Source organism: Macaca fascicularis, chromosome 17, assembly GCF_037993035.2.
Source record: "Macaca fascicularis isolate 582-1 chromosome 17, T2T-MFA8v1.1".
In the NCBI taxonomy this organism is placed as follows: domain Eukaryota; kingdom Metazoa; phylum Chordata; class Mammalia; order Primates; family Cercopithecidae; genus Macaca; species Macaca fascicularis.
Window position 1 is genome coordinate 7,600,600 of NC_088391.1, and position 19,796 is coordinate 7,620,395.

The 19,796-nt window shown below is 41.8% G+C and overlaps 2 protein-coding genes across 2 annotated transcripts in view; both read left to right on the forward strand.

Annotated features, from left to right (window-relative positions):
* Window positions 1-1,325: 1,325 nt before the first annotated feature.
* On the forward strand, window positions 1,326-2,880 carry LOC102146247 (RNA polymerase I and III subunit D). Its single transcript, XM_045377497.2, has 2 exons — window positions 1,326-1,443; window positions 2,306-2,880. Exons 1-2 carry the CDS (start codon window positions 1,418-1,420, stop codon window positions 2,679-2,681), a joined length of 402 nt encoding a protein of 133 aa, XP_045233432.1. The 5' UTR covers window positions 1,326-1,417; the 3' UTR covers window positions 2,682-2,880.
* The window catches only part of LOC102139305 (protein POLR1D), a 45,342-nt gene continuing 26,871 nt past the window's right edge, over window positions 1,326-19,796 (forward strand). The window contains exon 1 of the mRNA XM_045377498.3: window positions 1,326-1,443. Within this exon, the coding sequence (XP_045233433.1) occupies window positions 1,418-1,443 (26 nt within the window). The 5' untranslated portion in view covers window positions 1,326-1,417. The remainder of the gene's footprint in view (window positions 1,444-19,796) is intronic.

Below are 19,796 nucleotides of genomic sequence, written 5' to 3' on the forward strand. Positions count from 1 at the left end.
GGGGGCCAGCGCTAAGGCCGAGCGGCCCAACCCGCAGCCGGGCCAATCGGAGGTAGCACAGGGCGGGAGGTGGGCGGACCAGAGGGCGGCTCCACCTATCCGAGAGCTCGGGAGGCGGGCCAGAATTGGCCCGTCACTCCTGGGTTAGAGTGAGACCACTCCGCCCTCGCCGCCCGCCTCCCCCACCCGCCCCGGGCTGTCCCCGCCGCCCGCCTGATTCCCCTGCGGAAGCCCCGGGGGCTAGGTGCCTGTGCGCACCCCGGGCCGCTGCCAGGAGTGGCACTGCTCGGGAAGGAGTGAACATCCAGAGGAATCGCGGGGCGGGGTGGGGGGAGGCTAGGAGAACAGGTGGCGCAGGGAAGCAGAAACGTAGTTGCGCAGGACAGCTGGACAGCTGGAGTGGGGCAGGGTCGGGGCCGGCGGCTAGGGGAGAAGGGCCTATTCGAGAGGAAGCGCACCTGAGGGAGCGCGGCCGGGGCCGGGACGTGGGAGCTGGGCGGAGAGCGAGTCTGGGTGGCGAAGGTTGCCGAGGCGGGGGCTGGGCACCTGGGAACAAAGGTGAGGGCGGGTTCCGCAGGTGAAGAGGTTTGAAGAGCCACAGCGGGTAAAGGGAAAGGAAGTCCACAGCCGGAGAGGACGCGCTCTGGGGGATAGAAGGAATCCTAGGACGGAAAGGATGAGGTGGGAAACAGTTTTTTCGCAAACTCTCACTCCCCCAAAAGAGAAAGACATTTCTTTCTTGCCCTTTATTTGACCCAGTTGAGAATGCAACTGCAAGGTCCCCGGTGAGACAAATACCGCCTTCAACCCTCGTATTCTGTCGTGACTCATCTTGCACGTGACCTCCTCCCTCTTCAAGGTGTGTTGACCGACTAGAGCCTAAGCCTGTCGTCCCACAGAAGGCCCAGGAGGCCGGGGTCCCAGGAAGGGCCATCCTGGGTCAACACCGCCCCAGTGGGGGAGTCGGGCCTCTTTCGCCCTTGCCACTGGGAAGGGAAGTGATTTGGGGGCGGCAGGTAAAGCCCCGCTCCTTCACCATCACCTGGGGAAAGGTACCAAGGTTGAGCTGGCGCGCCCGCAGGCCTGTCTGGGCCTCGGGGTAAAGCGGCGCTGGCCCCACCCCCTGCCCCCACCCCCTGCCCCTCCCGCCGTGAGTGGCCTCGCCTGGTCGCCCAGGTGAGCCGCCGGGCCGCGAGCCACCGCCCACCCCGCGTCGGGGCGGGGCCTGGGGGCGGAGCCTGATGCCCCGCCCCGCGGCTGGGCCCTGCCGCGCCGCTGCGGCTCCTCCTCCCTCCTTCCGTCCTCCGCGCCTTCCGTCGGTCTGTCCTTCCTTCCTGCTTCGTCTCCACGCCTCGCGCTATGGGACAGAACCCCCGATCCGCCAGCACCACCTGAGGATCCGGAAACCGCCCCAGCGATGGAAGAGGACCAGGAGCTGGAGAGGTAACGGCCGAGGAGGAGGCGGGCGGAGCGGGCCGCGCCCAAGGGGAGCGGGTGGCCTAGGGGCACGCTGCCCGGCCTGGCAGTCGGGGCCTGACTCGGGGCGCAGAGAAGAATCATGGAGAGAGAGGTGGGGAGGAGACATGAATGTTTCAATTGAGAGACTGAGAGGTGCGCTAGCTATTAAGGAGGGAAGACAAGTTGGGAGACCAGAGTTAAGTATCCGAACTGCCCATCCCCGTTGGAACAGCAGCGTGTAAAATCACGCCCCGGGCCTCTGCTCCCTGAGGACGGTACTGGTGCCTCTGTCCCTGTAACTACGGCTCACGTTCCTTCTATGTACAGTCTGCTCCTAAAGCCACTCATCTGTGCACTGAGCTCTTTTTCTTCCTCCCGCTTGACTCCTGGACCTTCCATTCTCCTAGTTTCCTTCTCTTGCAAAATGGAAGCCGTAGTTGGGCCTGCATATTGATCATCTGTATCCTCTATTTTTATACTAGAGCAATCGGGATTTTTATGCCTTTCAACCCCCTTTTCATCCTCTAGCAGGACCAATCCTATTCTAATCCTATCCCTTGCTTGTGACTCTACCAAAGAATATTTTTGCAAACACTTAAGTTTGTGTTTTTCTAAGAAAACTCCCCTTGTGGCCAGTGTGGATGGTCAAATGGAGCAGGGAAAAACTAGAGGCAATAAATTATTTATTGATAGAGTTTGTGGAGGCAGGAAAATGAGAGGCGAATAATTCTATGTAGCTGGAGTAGATTAATAATAATGCGTTGCAATGTGATATAGTAAATGAAAAAAGGCTAGTTACAAAACAATATTCAGTATGATCTCATTTTTATAAAAAATATGTGTGTAGAAAAATATCTGGATTGAAGACCTCAATGGCTGAAGGCGAGAGGAAGACAGCCCTGGAAATGGTCCAGGCAGCTGGAACAGATAGACACTGTGTGACATTTGTATTGCACGAGGAAGACCATACCCTAGGAAATTCTCTACGTTACATGATCATGAAGAACCCGGAAGTGGAATTTTGTGGTTACACTACGACCCATCCTTCAGAGAGCAAAATTAATTTACGCATTCAGACTCGAGGTACCCTTCCAGCTGTTGAGCCATTTCAGAGAGGCCTGAATGAGCTCATGAGTGTCTGCCAACATGTGCTTGACAAGTTTGAGGCCAGCATAAAGGACTATAAGGATCAAAAAGCAAGCAGAAATGAATCCACATTCTAGTCCCTTATGCAGTATACAAGGAGAACTGTCCTCTAGGATATTCTCTTCCTGATGGTGCAGAACGCAGAATTAGAAGTTTGTGGTTACAGCATACTCTGTCCTTCAGAAAGGCGTGATTCTCGCTGTTGACCCCTGGCAGCTGTTGGAACCTCTGCAAAAACCTCTGTATTCTTCTAATAAATTCCCTCTTTTATTTAAACTAGTTTGACTGGTTTCTGTTCCATGCAACCAAATGGTCCTTGAGGATGACTTTTTTTTTTCTTTTAATTAAGCCAGCATTGAAAATGAGGAAACTGAGCATATCAGAGACCTAGATAAGAACTGTGATCATGGGAATTAAAAGGAGTGTGTATCCATGTCTGTAGTTGGGGTGGTGGGAGTAAGGGAAGAGACAAAAACCATTACCCCAGTTAGACTGTTGTTAGTTTAAAAAAAGAAGGAAAGAAAATTGGGGTGGGGAATTGACTTCTTGCTAAACTTTTTGGCCTTTAAAGAATTGCATCATTTGCTGTGGTTGGTAGACTGGGCAAGGGTGGGAATAATTTGAAAGAAGTGTGAGAATTCTGGTTTTACATGAGAGTTTTAAGGAGTAAGGCTCCATCTTTGAGGCATTTACAGGAAATATGCCAGTTTACTGCTTGAATTTCGGGATATTGATACTTAGTCATGATCTAAGTAAGGTAAGATGTTTTGATTATGTTACAGAAGGAGAAAATTGGGATGACTAGATAACATTTTCAGTCCTTAGATAGGTATAGCCTAGGGTAACGTAGAAGAAGCCCTATTTGAGAGAAGGTAAAGCCAAGGAGAAGGAAAATTCCAAGGAAATGACTGTTTTGGAAAACACATATCCCATCCACCAGTGCTCTGTGCTTTGGGGCCTGGTTTATGCTATCCCCTCTTCCTGGGCCAGTCTTACTCCTGCCATACTAAGTGAAAGCTTATGTGTCAGGCCCCCCAGCCTAGTTTGGGTACTTCTTTGTGCTTTCATTACGCCCTGTGTTTCCTGGCCTTGGTATTTACTATGCTGTTGGTAGTGCTTATTTACCCATTATACCAACTTGCAGGTCAACATGATTCTGGTACCTGGAACACCTGACAAGTAGTAGACACTTAGTAAATATGAATTCATGTAAGTAGTTATGGCCTGCAGCTTTTCAGTCACTCAAACTTGACCTCTTATACTAGCCTGCTGTAGAGCCTACATTTCCTATACTCAGTCAACTTCTTTAAAGATATTTCCATATTTTTGAGCACTAGTATGTTCCAGGCCTTGGGGATAGATATATAGGGATAGTGGATGAGACAGAGTAAGTCCTGTTCTCATATAATAAGAGCCCCTTTAAAAAAAAAAAAAAACATTGTAAGGCTCGCCATAGGACTCACACCTGGGAAGCCAAGGTGGGAGGATCACTTGAGCCCAGGAGACAAGCCTGGGCAACATAGGGAGTCCCTGTCTCTACAAAAAAATTAAAAAGCTATCCCGGCATGGTGACACATGCCTGTAGTCCCAGCTACTTGGGAGGCTGAGGCAAGAGGGTATCTTGAACCCAGGAGGTTGAGGCTGCAATGTGCCATGACCACACCACTGCATTCCATCCTGGGTGACAGAGTGAGACCCTGTCTCAAAAAATATATATAAAATTAAAAACTTGTAATTCTGTGAAAGCAGCAAATGTAGGGTCAAGATAGAAAACATGAGAAAGGAATCTGCTTTAGGCATGGAAGTTAGGAAAGGTGTTCTAGAGATTACAGGAAGGGAGAGAGCTGGCTGTGCAAAGAGAGAAAATGCATTCTGGGGGTATAGCATGTGCAAAGGTCCTGAAGCAGAAAACTGGTGGCGTGAGGAACTGAAGATACTGAAAGAAGATTTGTATGTTATTGTAGCACAGTAGACAAGGAGAAGGGCCGGTCCCTCTGGAGTCCATGGGAGGAAGAGACGGGGTAGTAGAGATTTTGGATTTTAAGCACAGTGGGAATGGCATCTTCATTACTTTGATTACAGTGTTGGGGGAGATGAATTATAGGGAGGCTGGAGTAGTAGCAGAGAGAGACACTATAAAGAGTTGAAGTGGCCTAGAAGGGTAGAAGCTAATGATGGAGAAGAGAAGGTAGGTTTGAGGTATATTTTAGAATTGAATTGGCACAGAATTGGTACACCTCAGGAATTGAATGTGGAAGATGACGAATCAAAGATGACTACTGCCTAGCTTTAGGGCCAATTACTGAAATTGAAAAGCTTAAAATGGAAAATAGATTGGGAGGTGGAAAAGATAATAGGAATCAAAAGTTTCATCTTTGAACATTGTAAGCAGTGGCTATGTGAGTTGGAGATCGTGGAAGAGATCTAAGCTGGAGACAAATTTTGTGAGTCCTTGCCATTAAGATGACATAAATTGATTTAAAAAAAAAAAAATAGAGGGTGACAAAGAAGTGGGCCCAGAACCAAGCCCTAGGCAACTTCAGTATTTAAAGTTTGGGTCAAAGAAGAGTTTTAAAGATAAGAGTATTTATAAGTTTGTGTCAGTGTGATGGTAGGAAAGTGCAAAAGTAGGGTGTGGAAGCCAAGGGTTTCAAATAGGGAATAGAAAAATGTCACCTGCAGTTAACATGGAGGTCACTAGGCAGTAGCAGCATTAATTTACTGCCTAAGAGGAGTAAACATTACCACTCATACAGAGGAATGGCTTAGTTTGGTTTTCCAATAAAAGAAGCACATGAAGACATTGGAAGAGGTGAGTTTAGGTGGGAGCAGGGATGTTACAGGGCAAGGATACAGAATATTCTCTTATGGTGATAGTAAGAAATTCTGGAAAGTCAATGTTTAAGGGCATTAGCCTTTGAAGATAAAAGGAAGCTTAAAAAGGATGTGGAAAAGGATTAAAAACTTTTTTCCTCTCCCAAAACTTTGCCTGTGGGAATAGTAAACAGAATTACTTACATGGAGTTTAATTCCTCTGAACCAAGGCCTGTCAGGAGATGAAAACAAAGTTTAATTAGTGGACAGCAAGGTACAGACTGATGATAGCAGATGAAGTACAGTGGGAAGCACACCCAGAGGCGACCGCTCACCACATCACGACTTCATTGCACCTAAAAGGATTTAGACTGATCATGTAGCATTCTGTCTTGAATCTCTTTAGGGTGGCCATAAACTCAAAGGTTCATAAAAAACACCTGCAGAAGGCAGTTGGGTGAAGGGAAGAAACTGAGAACAGGGTAGGCAGGTTAACCAAGAGTCTTGTATATGTGAAAGGAATCTGCATAAAGTCTGTAGGGACCTGAGGGAAAGCTGAGTTGGTCCAAAAAGGACCAGGGAGACGAATGTGAATCATACTCATACGTACTGTGAAAAGTTAATCCGCATCTGATTTGCACTCCAATAACATTTTATTCTAAATAAACTCATGCCAGTGATTCAAGATCAGAAGTTCTCTTCAGCTGTAAAGTACTATGACTTTTAAAAAGCTGATTATTAAATAATATTATATACCAAAAGCTTTTAATATATAGTAATTCTGAGTACTTGCTGGCACTTTCTATTTTCAAAGTACTTTACAAGCTAATTATTTATAAATTGCATATAGCTGTAACATCTAAGTACTCTAATTAGTTGGCATAATGCACAGGTTCACACAGAATCTCTAGAGATGGAAAGGTGTCTACATACGAAGTGGTCTTGCATCTCAAGAGACAGGAAAGCATATCAAGTTCCATGGCCTACCGCCCACCAGCCGCCTTTTAGTTGCCCTTCAACATATTATTCAGATTTTAGATGGTCTCCAGATCACTAGACAAAAGTCATCTTTTTGGTTAGCGTTATTTAGAGTCATTCTTTGTAACAACCTTTAAACTGGGATCTTGGAAGTTTACGCATCTGCTTTCAAGTACTTACTAAGACCCCCAAACCCAGCCTTTTTTTGCTCGAATTCTTAATGTTGCTATTTTATTTTGCTGCTTTATAAACTATCCTGGTACAGTTACTGTGTGTCTGTTTTTTTTTGTTTATTTTTCCCCATGATGAAATTCTTCTCAAACTTGGATTATTAGATCTCTAATTATTTAACTATACAGTAAGTATGTACCTAATAGTAGCACAGTCCTGAGAAATGGTGGAAATAAGAGACTATGAATCTGTCCTGAAAATCCTTCTGTGGTTTTGGAGAAGGCAGACAAGAGCTGTACACATGAAAAAGAAAACCAGTTGTACTGACAATGAAGTTCCCGAATGTGCAGTGTAGAGTATTACGTGATGAATTCAGAATGGGATGGGTGAAAGGCACTACTGAAACTTCAATTCTTTCGTGAGCACCCATTCTGTCAGCCAGTGAAGATGGCAAAAGAATTGGCGGCTTATAAAATACTAATAACAGGAAAAAATGGTTTCCTTTTTCTCAGTGTAAGAGAGCTGTTAAAGATTCTTGAGCGAGAACTGCCATAAAGTTTTAGTTTTTTGTTTTTTGTCCCATGCCCGTGTGCAGAATGGGTAAGTGGAAGGAAACTGGAAGAAGCAGTGAGCTGGGGACATTTGTAATAGTTCAGGTATCATGTAAGGAAGGCATACTTGTAGGACAGGAGATAAAAGGATGGATACAAAAAAAAATGCTTAAAAAAAGTAACTTAGAGACAGATTCTATAGAGGAGTAATAGAAGAGTTGTAGATGACCCCAAAGGCCCCATATCCATGTTCATTTACCCCTTTGTTTATCCTACCATTCCCTCACAACCAAAAACCGGTAAGGCAGGATTTATCATTTCTTCTCTCTAACTTGTCCTTACTAATAGGAGTTAGTGGGTGCAACCACCCTTACCTCCTTCCCAAACCCATATCAGAAGAATTCATGTCTTTTACAAGGATATGAATCCAGGGCTACCAATATGAAAATTGAGAGTTGAGGGGAGGAGATCAGGGCAGTGAACAGCTTGGCTCTTGCAGTCTGTACTCACCAAGTTGCTTGCTTTACAGGGAATGTTTTCATTAATTCGTTCCATAAATATTGAGCACATACTACATGGAGGCACAGTTTAGGGGCCAAGGATACGGCAGTGAACAAGTTGACCCACATGCGGTTTTTTTTTTTCTAATGGCAGAGTTGGACAATAAAGAAACATGCAAACAAATTTAATTTCAGGTAGTAAAATAATGATGACAAGGAGAAGACACTGAGATTAAGTAGTTAAGGAAGGCCTTTCTGGGGAGGTGACATTTGAGCAGAGAAATACAGGAAGAGAGAGACCAAGGATAAAAGAGAATGAGCCCAGAATTTTTTTTAAAACCTGAGCTTAGATTATTTAGCAATGAAAGCAAAATTATGAACCTTTCTAGAGGAATAAATTGTGTATTTCAGCCTTGTATGTGTTTATAACTTTTATTAGTGCCTAAATTTATATCATCTGTCTTTAATCTGTATATGTATTTACCTAACAATTACAGTAAAGAGTATGGAACTACTCTGTGGGAAGGAGGATATGTAGGACATTGGAGGTGTTTTTGGTTGGCTGATATATGTATGTATATTGCAGGGCTTATTTTAATTGAAATTTTTTTTTTTTTAAGAAAAGTACACTTTTTTTTTCTTTTTTTGAGACAATTGCACTGTTAACCAGACTGGAATGCAGTGGTGCAATCTCAACTTGCTGCAGCCTTGACCTCCCACGCTCAAGCAGTCCTCCTACCTCAGCCTCCTGAGTAGCTGAGACTACAGGCATGTGCCACCATGCCTCACTAATTTTATTTTATTTTTTTGTGGAGATAGTCTCACTGTGTTGCCCAGGCTGGTCTCAAACTCCTAGACTCAAGTGATCCTCCCACCTCAGCCTCCCAAAGTGCTAGGATTATAGGCGTGAGCCACTGTGCCCAGCCAAAATAGACCTTCTTTAGGAATAGAAGTTAATGTGTGTGGAATCCTGAATATCTTTTCAGTAAGCATAGGCATAGCAAACTGAGGCAGTATAACATTGGAATTAAGAGCTGTTGGACTCACAATGCCTGGGTTTTGATCCTGGCTCTAGACGTTAGCCATGAGACCTTGGACATACTGTTTAATATCTTTGTGCCTGAGTTTCTTCTTCTGTAAATCGGGATAAGAAGAATACCATATAGGGATGTTACAACTGTTACTTTAGATAATATTCAAAGTGCTCGGGAATGTTAGCTATTAGTGTTATTATTGTAATATCATTGATGTTGAGCAAGCTGGGTTGGTTTATCCTTCAAAGTGAAAACTTGGAAACAAAAAACCGTAGTAGCCTGTGTTATTTTTTTCTTTTCTTCCATCTATAATACGATTTGAGGACCCTTGTATGGAAGGTTATCAGTCTGTTAAAGCCATAGCTTTTAAGAGAAATACTTTAAAATAGCATTCTCATTAATAGGATATTTTAAAAAATCACAGACGAATTGTGTTTCTCCTCTTTGAAAAAAAGAAATTAAGATTCTGATGGAACATTCATAATCTTCCTTAAGCCTTAAGATAAAGGTTAAGCAGAAAGAAAAGCAAGTTCTATAGCAGATGGATACCTGGCTTGGTGCCAGGTATCTGGACTATTGGTAGGAAGCCAGGGCTCAATCTAGGTCAGTTGGTTGTAAAAACTGCATTACAAAGACTATATTTATTTATTTTTTGAGACGGAGTCTCACTCTGTTGGCCAGGCTGGAGTGCAGTGGTGCGATCTCAGCTCACTGCAACCTCCGCCTCCCGGGTTCAAGAGATTCTCCTGCCTCAGCCTCCCGAGTAGCTGGGACTACAGGCACCCGCCACCACGCCCAGCCAATTTTTATATTTTTAAGTAGAGACGGGGTTTCACCATATTGGACAGGCTGGTCTCAAACTCCTGACCTCGTGATCTGCCTGCCTCGGCCTCCCAAAGTGCTGGGATAGCCACCGCTCCCAGCCTGATTTTTTTAATCTAGTACTGTTTCTCTGTGTATTCCCTGTTCATTACGCAAGGCACTTAGCATATCGCAAAAAGAAAAGCTACCTTGGTGCTTTTCTGAGTTTTACCTTCCTGACTTAAGTCAAACCTCAAAAAAATTATGAATAATGCCCCCACCAATTCTGTTAAAAAGGACTCCAAGAGAAAATCCAACAGCCTGGAGCATCTAATCACGCAGAGACTGAACTAGTTGGCTTAAACAACAACTTGGGGTTACAATTTTTGTTGTTTTTTTTTTCATGGGTGGGAGAGACTTTCTTTTTCTCTGCCGACCTCTTTCAAGGCAGTGTTGTCTAGAGGCGAAGGGCAGGGACTCTGAAGTCAGAGGGCCTGTTGGCTCCACACTTCCTATCTTATGAATGTGGGCAAGTGACTTAACCTTTCTGAGCCTCAGTTTCCTTACCTATAAAATTAGGCTAATAATGACACCTACTTCATAGGGCTATTGTGACAAATAAATGAAGTAAAGCACTTAGCACAATTTCTAGACACTTAAATACTCAAACATTAGCTATTGCTATTGATATATATGGTTGTTGTTTAAGCCAGTTAGTGGGAGTTAAACTAATGATCTTCACAGTACAGACTGTGTCGTGTTATCCATAGGAGCCCTCCTGGCTGGCTTGCATGAGCTGCCTGCCTCCCCCACCTGCCCCACCCTGCTCTCTTCCCAAAGCATCACCTGTGACTCTGCCACACTGGCCTTCTCACTTCTTTTATCCATATAAGCCTAACATTGCCATCTCAGGGCCTTGGCACTTGCCCTTTACTTCCCGAACCTCTCTTCCCCTAAATCTTCACATGGCCTGTCTGTTTCCAAAGTCGTTTGCTCAGAGAGACCATCCTTGACTGGGCATTAGTCCATTGCTGCATAACAGATTATCCCAAAACTTAGTGGCTGAAAGCAACAAATACGTCTCAGTTTCTGTGGGTCAAGAATCTGGGTGGAGCTTAGCTGGGTGATTTTGACTCAGGGTCTCTGACAAGGCTGTAGTCAAGATGTCATCCAGGCTGCAGTCTTGAGGATTGCGTGGGAGAGGATTTACCCACAAGCTCACTCATGCTTCATGCCATGGCAGCTGGCTTCCTGCCAGAGCCAGGAAGACAGAGTTAGAGAGAACCCAAGACAGAAGCCAGTCTTTTTATGCCCTACTCTCAGAAGTGGCATCCCATTGCCTCTGCTCTATTCTGTTGGTTAGACAGGAGTCGGTAAGTCCAGCCCACACTTAAGAGGAGGGGAGTACATGAGGGTCTGAATACTAGGAGGTGGGGATCCTTGGCACCATCTTAGCGGCTGCTTACCCATCCACCTTCTCTAAAGTGGCAGGCACATCCACATACAAACCTCCATCACTCTCTATTCCCATACCTTGCTATATTCCTTCATAGTACTCATTGTCAACTGACGTTATATTATATATTTATATATTTATTGTCTAATTCCACTTGAAAAATGTCTCCTTGGTGACAAGGGCTTTGTCCTTGTTTGCTTCTGAACCCCGAGCACTTAAAACTGGGCACACAGTAGGCTTTCATTGGTGTTTATTCAGAAAGTGAGTGAATATATGCATGATTACATAGCAGTGTCAGAGTATGAGTGCCACAACAGGAAGAAGGACTGATGATTTATAATGACATTTTTTTGTACACTTATTAGCTGACACTTGCAACTCAGAAAGCCACCACAGTAACAAGCTTCAAGAAGACAAAAAATTCTTGAGTGAGACAAGGAACCATGCCTATCCTATGGCTTCAGTGGGAGGAGGAGCTGGAGGGAGGCATGGGTAAGCATCATAGAGAGCCTTGATAAAGATGGTTATGCTTTATATTCTGTTTCATTTTTGTCTTCTCTGTGTCCTCAAGAGCCTCTAACATTACTGTCTTCACCACCTTGATCCCATGCTTCATCCGTTATCTTGCCTCTCTATTGGTCTAAAAAGGTAGAGTATCTCCCACTTGAAGTTGATTGATGGACATTTTTACTTTGCAACAGCAGTATGGGAGAGTGATATGGATTTTCCTTGGGATCTTGTCCCCACAGAACTCTAGTAGAGAAAAAGTTTTAGGATTGTTGTTTTGAGTACCGTGAAGTGGAATTTAAAGGATTTGATTCCAAGGTATGCTGTCTTTTCAATTCCAAATAGTACACTCATTTCCTAACCAGCTGTCTCGTAAATCTATGCCATTTACTACAAATAGCATTGCTTTGGAAAAATAACAGAAGGCGTGCGTTTGTTTTTCCAGCAGCTATTTAAGGTCCATTTGTCTTCCAGGTACCAGGAGTGCAAAGACGAATCTCATTTCATGCCTGCCTTCACAGAGTTTGCAATCTGACTAGACCAAAGAGCTGTGTAGTATTGAATTCCTGAAGGATAGGTGTCATTTCTTCTAACTCTTTTACCTCATTAGAATTGCAGCACCCCTCCCGCCCCCCAGCACTCCTACCTTGTAGTATTTTTTCTATAGCACTTACCTTCCAATATATGAGATACATAATTTACCTATTTATTGTATTCTTTACATATTGCCTTTCCCTCTACTCCTCAAACACACACACTGTAACATAAGCTGCGTGAGAGCAGAGATTTTTGTTTGAATGTTCACTGATGTATCCACAACCCCTGGAACCATGCCTGGCTCACAGCAGGTGTTCAAAAAATGTTTATGAAATGATTGACTCTGTATTGTTTTTTCATTAAATACCCCAAGAGCTGAACTTGAATTTGAAAAGGGAAATAACTATTCTATAAGCTTCGAATTGAGAACGACAAATTTGTGGTTGTGTGTCTTCAACTCCATAGTCCGTCACACGTAGATGACAAAAGACTGGGCCTGTCCAGGAGGAGTCAGATCTAGAGGTTCATTTAGGCAAAGGGTGACCAGAGCAGGGAAAGATTGAGTGCCAGAGGAGTAGCCTATGCAGTAGGAACCAAGCAGATCTGATAGATATTGCCAGGTAGATGACTCCAGAGGGGTCACCTGAGCTAAGAATTGGGCATGTTATTATACACTCGTAAGAAGGCAGAGCTTTGTATCTGCAAGGCCAAATTTGGCTGCAATGCATCTCACATTAAGTGAGAACTGACCCCTCCAAGGCTGACAATATTGGTTTTGTGAGCACATGTTCTACCCATATACCTACTGCGTGGTTTCAGATTTGGGGAATTCCCAGACCGATAATATTTCAAAAAAATCTAATGGGGTGAAAGGATGTGGGACTGCTTAAGTTTTATTTTGCCCTTACTTTGTGAAATGGACTTTCCCTCACTTCGGTGAAAAATTACCGGAAATCCCAGTCTTTATTTAGGTGACCTGAAGCACTTGGAGGCCAAAACAAAGACTTAAAGCATTCAATAATTTGATGTCTGTTGTGCCATTTTTATCTTGTTAGCTCCACAATAAATTGAACAGAGTCTTGGCCTTTTCCCTTGGGTCCCCGTGAGCATTTGTGTACAACTGTTAATAAGTTACATGGGATCTAAGAATAAATTTTCATTGGAATTCCGATTTCAAGTGAAGGATCACCCAACATTGCGATCCCTCATCTAACATTATTTCAGATCCTGAGTTGCTTCTTTGCTCTGCATACTTAAACATAAGTCCTGGTGCTTAGAATACTTAACAAGGGGTTTTTGTTGCTGTTGTTTCCAAAAGTGATTAATATAAAATTGGTAATGTAAAATTAATATAAGCTTCATTTATCACTTCATTCCCTGAAGATGAGGCGTAAAAGAGTACCATTATCATGTTCTTGTCAAAGTAAATGAGTTGGATTTATATTATTTATCAGACCTTGTAATTGAAGCCTTCTAGATTTGATACTACAGTTTTATTTCTGCTTTTTGTTTATTGGATTGTTTACATGGGGAAGATTGCAGTTTGTCCTTAAATGGATGGAAAATATTAGGGATTCTAGGGGCTTATGATTAGAAACTTACGATTCGTGTGTTTATATGGCAGAGATTGCACTTTGTCCTTAAATGGTTGAAAAACATAAAGGATTCTAGGAGTTTATGATTAGGAACTGTTGTGCTGAAAATGTCTGTCTTTAGAAGTGTTAGCTTACAGGTGTGTCACTGTCTTCTGCCCAGACTTGTAGCAAGCAAGCAGAGGATTCCCTTCCTATTTGCTTGTTCTAATAAGTTGGTCCCCATTGGAGAGCAATGAAAGATCAGAACAAGCCAGAACATGAGGAGGCCAACTAGGCTTATTCCTGGCCAAAAGCAGACAGTCTAACAGACACGTAACTGTGACTGTAAAGTAAGAAGACTGATTTGCCTCACCAGGTAGGAAAACCAGTTTAATCCTCCTTCAAGGCAGATAGTGTCTTTTCCCCTTTATAGAAAACAACCGAGACCTGGGGAAGTTAGGTAACCAGCCTAAGGTTATATGACTAGTAATTAGATAGGAACCCAGGATGGCCTGACTCCACAGACTCTGCTTTATTTTGACACATAGTCTCACTCTGTCACCCAGGCTGGAGTGCAGTGGGGTGACCTTGGCTCACTGCAGCCTTGACCTCCTGGGCTCAAGCAATCCTCCTACCTCAGCCTCCTGAGTAGCTAGGACCATAGGTTCAAGCCACCAAGCCTGGCTAATTTTTGTATTTTTTGTAGAGATGGGGTTTTGCCATGTTGCCAAGCCTGGTCTTGAACTCCTGAGCTCAAGCTATCCACCCGCCTTGGCCTCTCAAAGTGCTGGGATTAGTCATGAGCCACCACTCCTGACCAACTCAGCTTTTAATGGGCATGACGTCATCAATGTTACCTGCCTTGGACTCACATGAAGCTAACAGCTTTGCCAGAGCATATGCTCCAAGCAGTTCAGTTTAAGAGACAAAATTGTTGGCCTAGCTGAAACATGTTGGAAATGGAACTGTTCTCTGTAAATTTTAAACGTGAAAAGAATCAAATGAATGAGAGAGTAACTTGTTAAGAACCCAAATAAAGGTTTACTGATAATACTTGGTTTGTGAAAATACCATTTTTCATATTATTAAACCTTATTAGCATTATCTTTAAATATGTTCATTTTAACTTTTTCATCTAAATTGTGCCAAAGCAGCACTTGATCATCCTCAAAATATAGAAACTGTTATTCACGGATTGAATGAAATAAGGGTATGTGTTTTTTGACAGAACTCTGGATATGAAGTTAGAAAGCTCTGGGGTGGAGTCAGCTGTGTCCCTTACTGGTTGACCTCAGACAAGGCAGTCTCCCTGAGCGTTAGTTGCTTAACCAATAAAAGGGAAACAGAAACTTTAAGGGTTCGTCTCAGCCTCGGTGAGGTAATATATATGATTCTGTAAATTGCTGTGCACATGATATTTTAGTTAACATACATAACTATGAATAGTATATCTATGATTACTATTGAAATTATAACTGTAAAGTGATAATTTTAAAAAATTCTTAAAATAACAGATTTGTTCAGTGCTTTATAGTTACAAAGTAACTATAAATTATATTAAATATATATTTTATATATATTTTATATATATATAAATTATATTTAATCCCCTTAAGAATATTGAAAGGTTAGTAGAAATATCTTCATTTTAATCACATAGCTCTGTGACCTTGAATATCACAGGATCACAGAGCTAGTAGGTGCAGAACTGGGACTCATTTTCTCACTGCTGTATTGTGGCTGCTTTCTTATTCTCTTAAGGTTACTTGATGGTGTCCTAGATTTAAAATTATAAAGGAAGAACTGCATAATCAGTCTTCTAAAAGCATTGAGAGGTGTTTTAGGGATTATATAAAGATAGAACAGTTACTGAGTAAGTCTATTCAGTCTGGATTTTTCAGGTAAGAAATTCTGCTCTGAAGCTTGTGTGTTGCAGATCACAATAATCATAGACACATCACATAGCTTGGGATAGTGTTAGTGTTGGTACTTACAGTGTTGTCCTCTAAAGGTAATGATCCTGGGCTAAAATATTATAATTATAATCTGTCTCATCATTTCTCCCCAGGGTGGCCATACATGCCATCTAGGCTTTGAGAGGAAAAAAATAAATATAGGTAATTTTGAGTTAAATTTTCAAAAACCAGGTATTATTTAGTGTTAGGCAAGTTGTTAACTTCTCTAAACCATAATTTCCTTGGCTTTATATGACAAAGTTAAACCAGATGGCCTCTAACATTTGAGAAACTTTTCCCTTATATTTTTTAATAATATAGATTGTATTTAATGGATCTTTACCTGAACATTTTGGTTCAGGCGATTAAAATGAAAATTATAGCAAAAAGATCCTTGAAACTTTTCTAAAAACACTGGGCATATAGGAATTAATATAGTATATGTCCCAGTTTCTATCAAGCAAACAGTAAGAGAGAACTGTAAATTTAGGGGTCTAATATTTCAAATGAGATGTGAAAGTATGGTCCCAAGCATTTGTACTGAAAATGCAGTGCCCCTTTTTTGGTAAGCGTAAGAGTGTATTAGACTTTGGGAGGAAGCCAAATTATGCTGTTTGGATATCAGCATGATCTGTCTCTCAGAATTTTCCCCTGCAGTCTCAATTGGGTACCTATTCTATTTTTAACTTAGTTCTAAACTCTTTGTTAGCATTGCTCCATCCAATTAAACTGCAGCTGCTGTTCCATTCCCTAAGGATTGTTTATGTTTCAGTGGATGAGATGGTCCTAATATATATGGCTACTTAAAGTACAGTTTTAATTCAGGGACAAGAAAATATTGTGTTTTAAGTTTTTGATATTTTGTAAAACAATGCATAAACAAACATTGGCTCTAGAATATGCTTTCACATTTCCCTTGTTGGTTATATCATCACATATGATTTATAAGTCTCTGAATGATAAAGTGTGGTTTGCTGGGTTTTGGTTGTCTTGCAGCTGGTTTCTGATGCCAAAATCATCGATTATATTACTCTCTGTGGTTCTTTTGGCAGCTGATGTGTTGTTGGTATGATAAGTGGTATGATATAAAGGTAAAGTTTGGATTAATCGTAATGGAATTTTCCATGCCTTGGGTTTTTCTCCTATAGAGATTAGTCTCCGTGAGCTGCTTCCTTCCTTTCAGTTAATCTCTGCAGCCTTTCTAGTGGTTCCTCCTGTGCTGTTGAATTCAGCATCTGTAAGAATGTGTTTGCATTGTACCAGAGCTCTACAACTTTGGCCAGCTAAGAAGGAAGCATCTCTGGGATCTTTGAATGTCACTATAAAACCTTATTTGCACAGTTGTGCAGTTTTGGCCGACTTGTTCAGTGGACCATCTAAGTTCATCACTTTGAACTTTTGTAAACATTTTCCTTAAAGGGATGCTGCTCTCAAAGTTAGGTTTATGTATATGTTTAACCGCTTAACTCTATTAATTGCTCCTTTATATAAATATATAGTTTTCCCCAAAAACACATGTATATATGTTAACTAAGTTTTTTAAATTGTGAAATGGGATTTAAAATTACCTTGTCCTACTTAATTTCATTGCTGTATAAATTGGCACCAGAAAAACAACTTGAAACTTGACAGTGCAGGGTTTAAAGAGTTAAGAATTTACCGGTGGATTTTAATACATTAAAAACTTTTTTTTTTTTTTTTTTGAGATAGGATCTTGCTATGTTGCCCAGGCTGGCCTCAAACTTTTGAGATCAAGTGATCCTCCCACATCAGCCTCCTGAGTAGCTGGGACTACAAGCATGTGCCACCACACTGGCATACATTTTTTTGTGTGTAGTATATTTTTGTAGTTAATTATTGATGTAGAAAATACTGTCTATGTATATATGTACTATTTTTTCAAAATCTCTCCCTGCCAGTGTGTGGAGGAAACTACCATATCCCTCAAAGCCATGTTTGATGCCTAGAGTGTGAAAGACAGAAAATGCCTGGTGATCAAGATGAGGCCTGGTCTGGCAGGCAGTCCCCCACGGCAGGCGGGAGGCACGATCGCTCTAGAGTGGGCTACACCCTCTATTTCACTGGCTCTTCATCACCTCTTGCCTCTAAGGCAGGACTCTGCCTTGCACTTAGCGGCCGCAGGGCTGTCACTGAACCTGTGATGTTGTCTGTGGAGAGCAGGCTTTCTCTTCTTCCCATCTCATTGTGTATTGCTGGATTTCTAAGAATTAGAAGTATACATATGTTTTCTTCCTGGGGTTAAAAATGACTTTATTCAGATGACGACAGGTAAATTATTTTATCTTGAAGTAGCATTTTCAAGAAACGAATTTCTAAGTGTTTTTAAATGAAAACACTTTAAAGAGCATGAAGTGATGAGATGCCAAAATCCTACACATTCTAGAACTTTCTTTTATTTTTTTCTATTCCTTGCTCTTAGCTCTGAGTATAATTTATAATCATTTGATGAATCAGAGACTGAAATCTACAAGGGGTAGACAGCTTGTTTTCTAGCAGATTACTACAGCCTTGACACGCTGAAGAAAATAGCTTCAGCAGGCTGACCAGACTTTCTGCTGAATAGGCCATCCTCAGGGCTGAGATCCAAGAACTCTGAGGTATTGTTTAGGACAGTCTACAGAGAACTGCAGATGATTTGTATCAAATAAAGCTCTTTTAGGATTAAGAGAGTGATTTACAGACCACGCTTTTGGTGACGTGGTTTTTCTGGTATGTGGTGTGTTTATCAAAGAACAGTACACCTACCAAACTTCTCCCTCATTTAAAAAAAAAAACTGTAGAGGCAAACTTTAGAGGCTTGTATTGTAATGTTTTTTGTACAACTTCTGTGATATTTTTCCTGTCTACGTTTTGAACAGCTGTTTGGTGAGAGTCTGAATTTTATTTTTTATTTCTGCTTTTTGGTCTTCTGCCATTTTTCCTATCCTTTACTAAATTCAAGCAGCTGCCATATTAGCTTTTCTTTGCTGGATATTGGCTCCCTTCCACACCCATCTTTCTAGACTTTAAATCCCTTTTTCTTTTGCAGTTTTGTTTTCATCAGTTTTGCTCTCGAGAGCATCTGTTATCTTAAAGAGATAACAAAATACATTTTACTGAGTAAAAGAACTCAAGAATTATTTGACCTTATATTCTCTGTGTGGATTTTTCCCCCAACTAATATTTCAGAAGAGCGTAGACTGTAATATTTTAAAACCTAACATTTGACCTATCAACAGATCTGCTCTTCCTGTTATTGTATTGTCCATGGGCTTTTCTATTCAGAGTTTACTATTTCCTAATTAACCCTATCACCACCACCCCACAAAGTTATTTTCAGTAAGAGATGCTTTTCTTCATAGCGCATATAAAAATTTACCATGGCACATTTACTCAGGTTTTATAATATGAATTGAAAAAGAATCACTGTATTTTCTGTATCAGGATTTAAGAATAAATATTTGTAAAAATACTTGCTGCTTTGAAAATGAAGTCAGTAGACCCTATAGTGAAGTAGGTGTCTTATGAACTGAGAAATAAGTTTTCCCTAGGAACTAAATGTTAAGAATTAACCCACATTTTAACCAAAGAAGTGATCTCTCTGTAATCGTAATCCACTCTCAGTGGCCATTTATAAATGGGTAGTTGCAGATTTGAGAATGTTGATGTCCAGGTGAGGGGACTTGAGTTTTGTCTTTGCCAGAGCCGTTCTTGTCATGATAAGCACCATTAAATATTGCTGCTCTACTTGCCCCTCTCACTAGACTGAGCTTCTTGAGGACTAGGATCATGCTTTGTAATAGAGCTGTGGTGTAAGGGTTAAGATCCTGGAACCTAGAGTCAGATTGCCTGGGTTCACATCCCAGGCCCTATCATTTATTGGCTATTGCGGCCTTCGGTAAGTTTCTTGACTTTTCCTTATTTTCTTCTTATTTCCTTACCTGTGAAATGGGAGCTACATAAGTTGTGAGGATTAGCGGTAAGGTAAATGGTACATAAGTACTGTTACCATTATAATTTTTCATCATGTCCCAGTGGTGCATGTTAAATGCATATTAGAACTGTATTCAAAGGAGAATTGCGTGGACCCTGGATGAGGAGAGCAGCCCTGTGTATCACAAATGCATAGATGCCTCTGTCAGTGGAGATCCAGTGCTCAGTGCAATTCATAACCCAGGAAACACCCTCCTCATGTTTTGACCTGCATCCTTGAATGAAAGGAAACTGTGTTTAAATATGTGAAGATTGTACCAATGTTGACTTTCCAGTGGACACTACTTTAGAGTATGGAAAGGTTTTGAGCTGCAGAAAAGT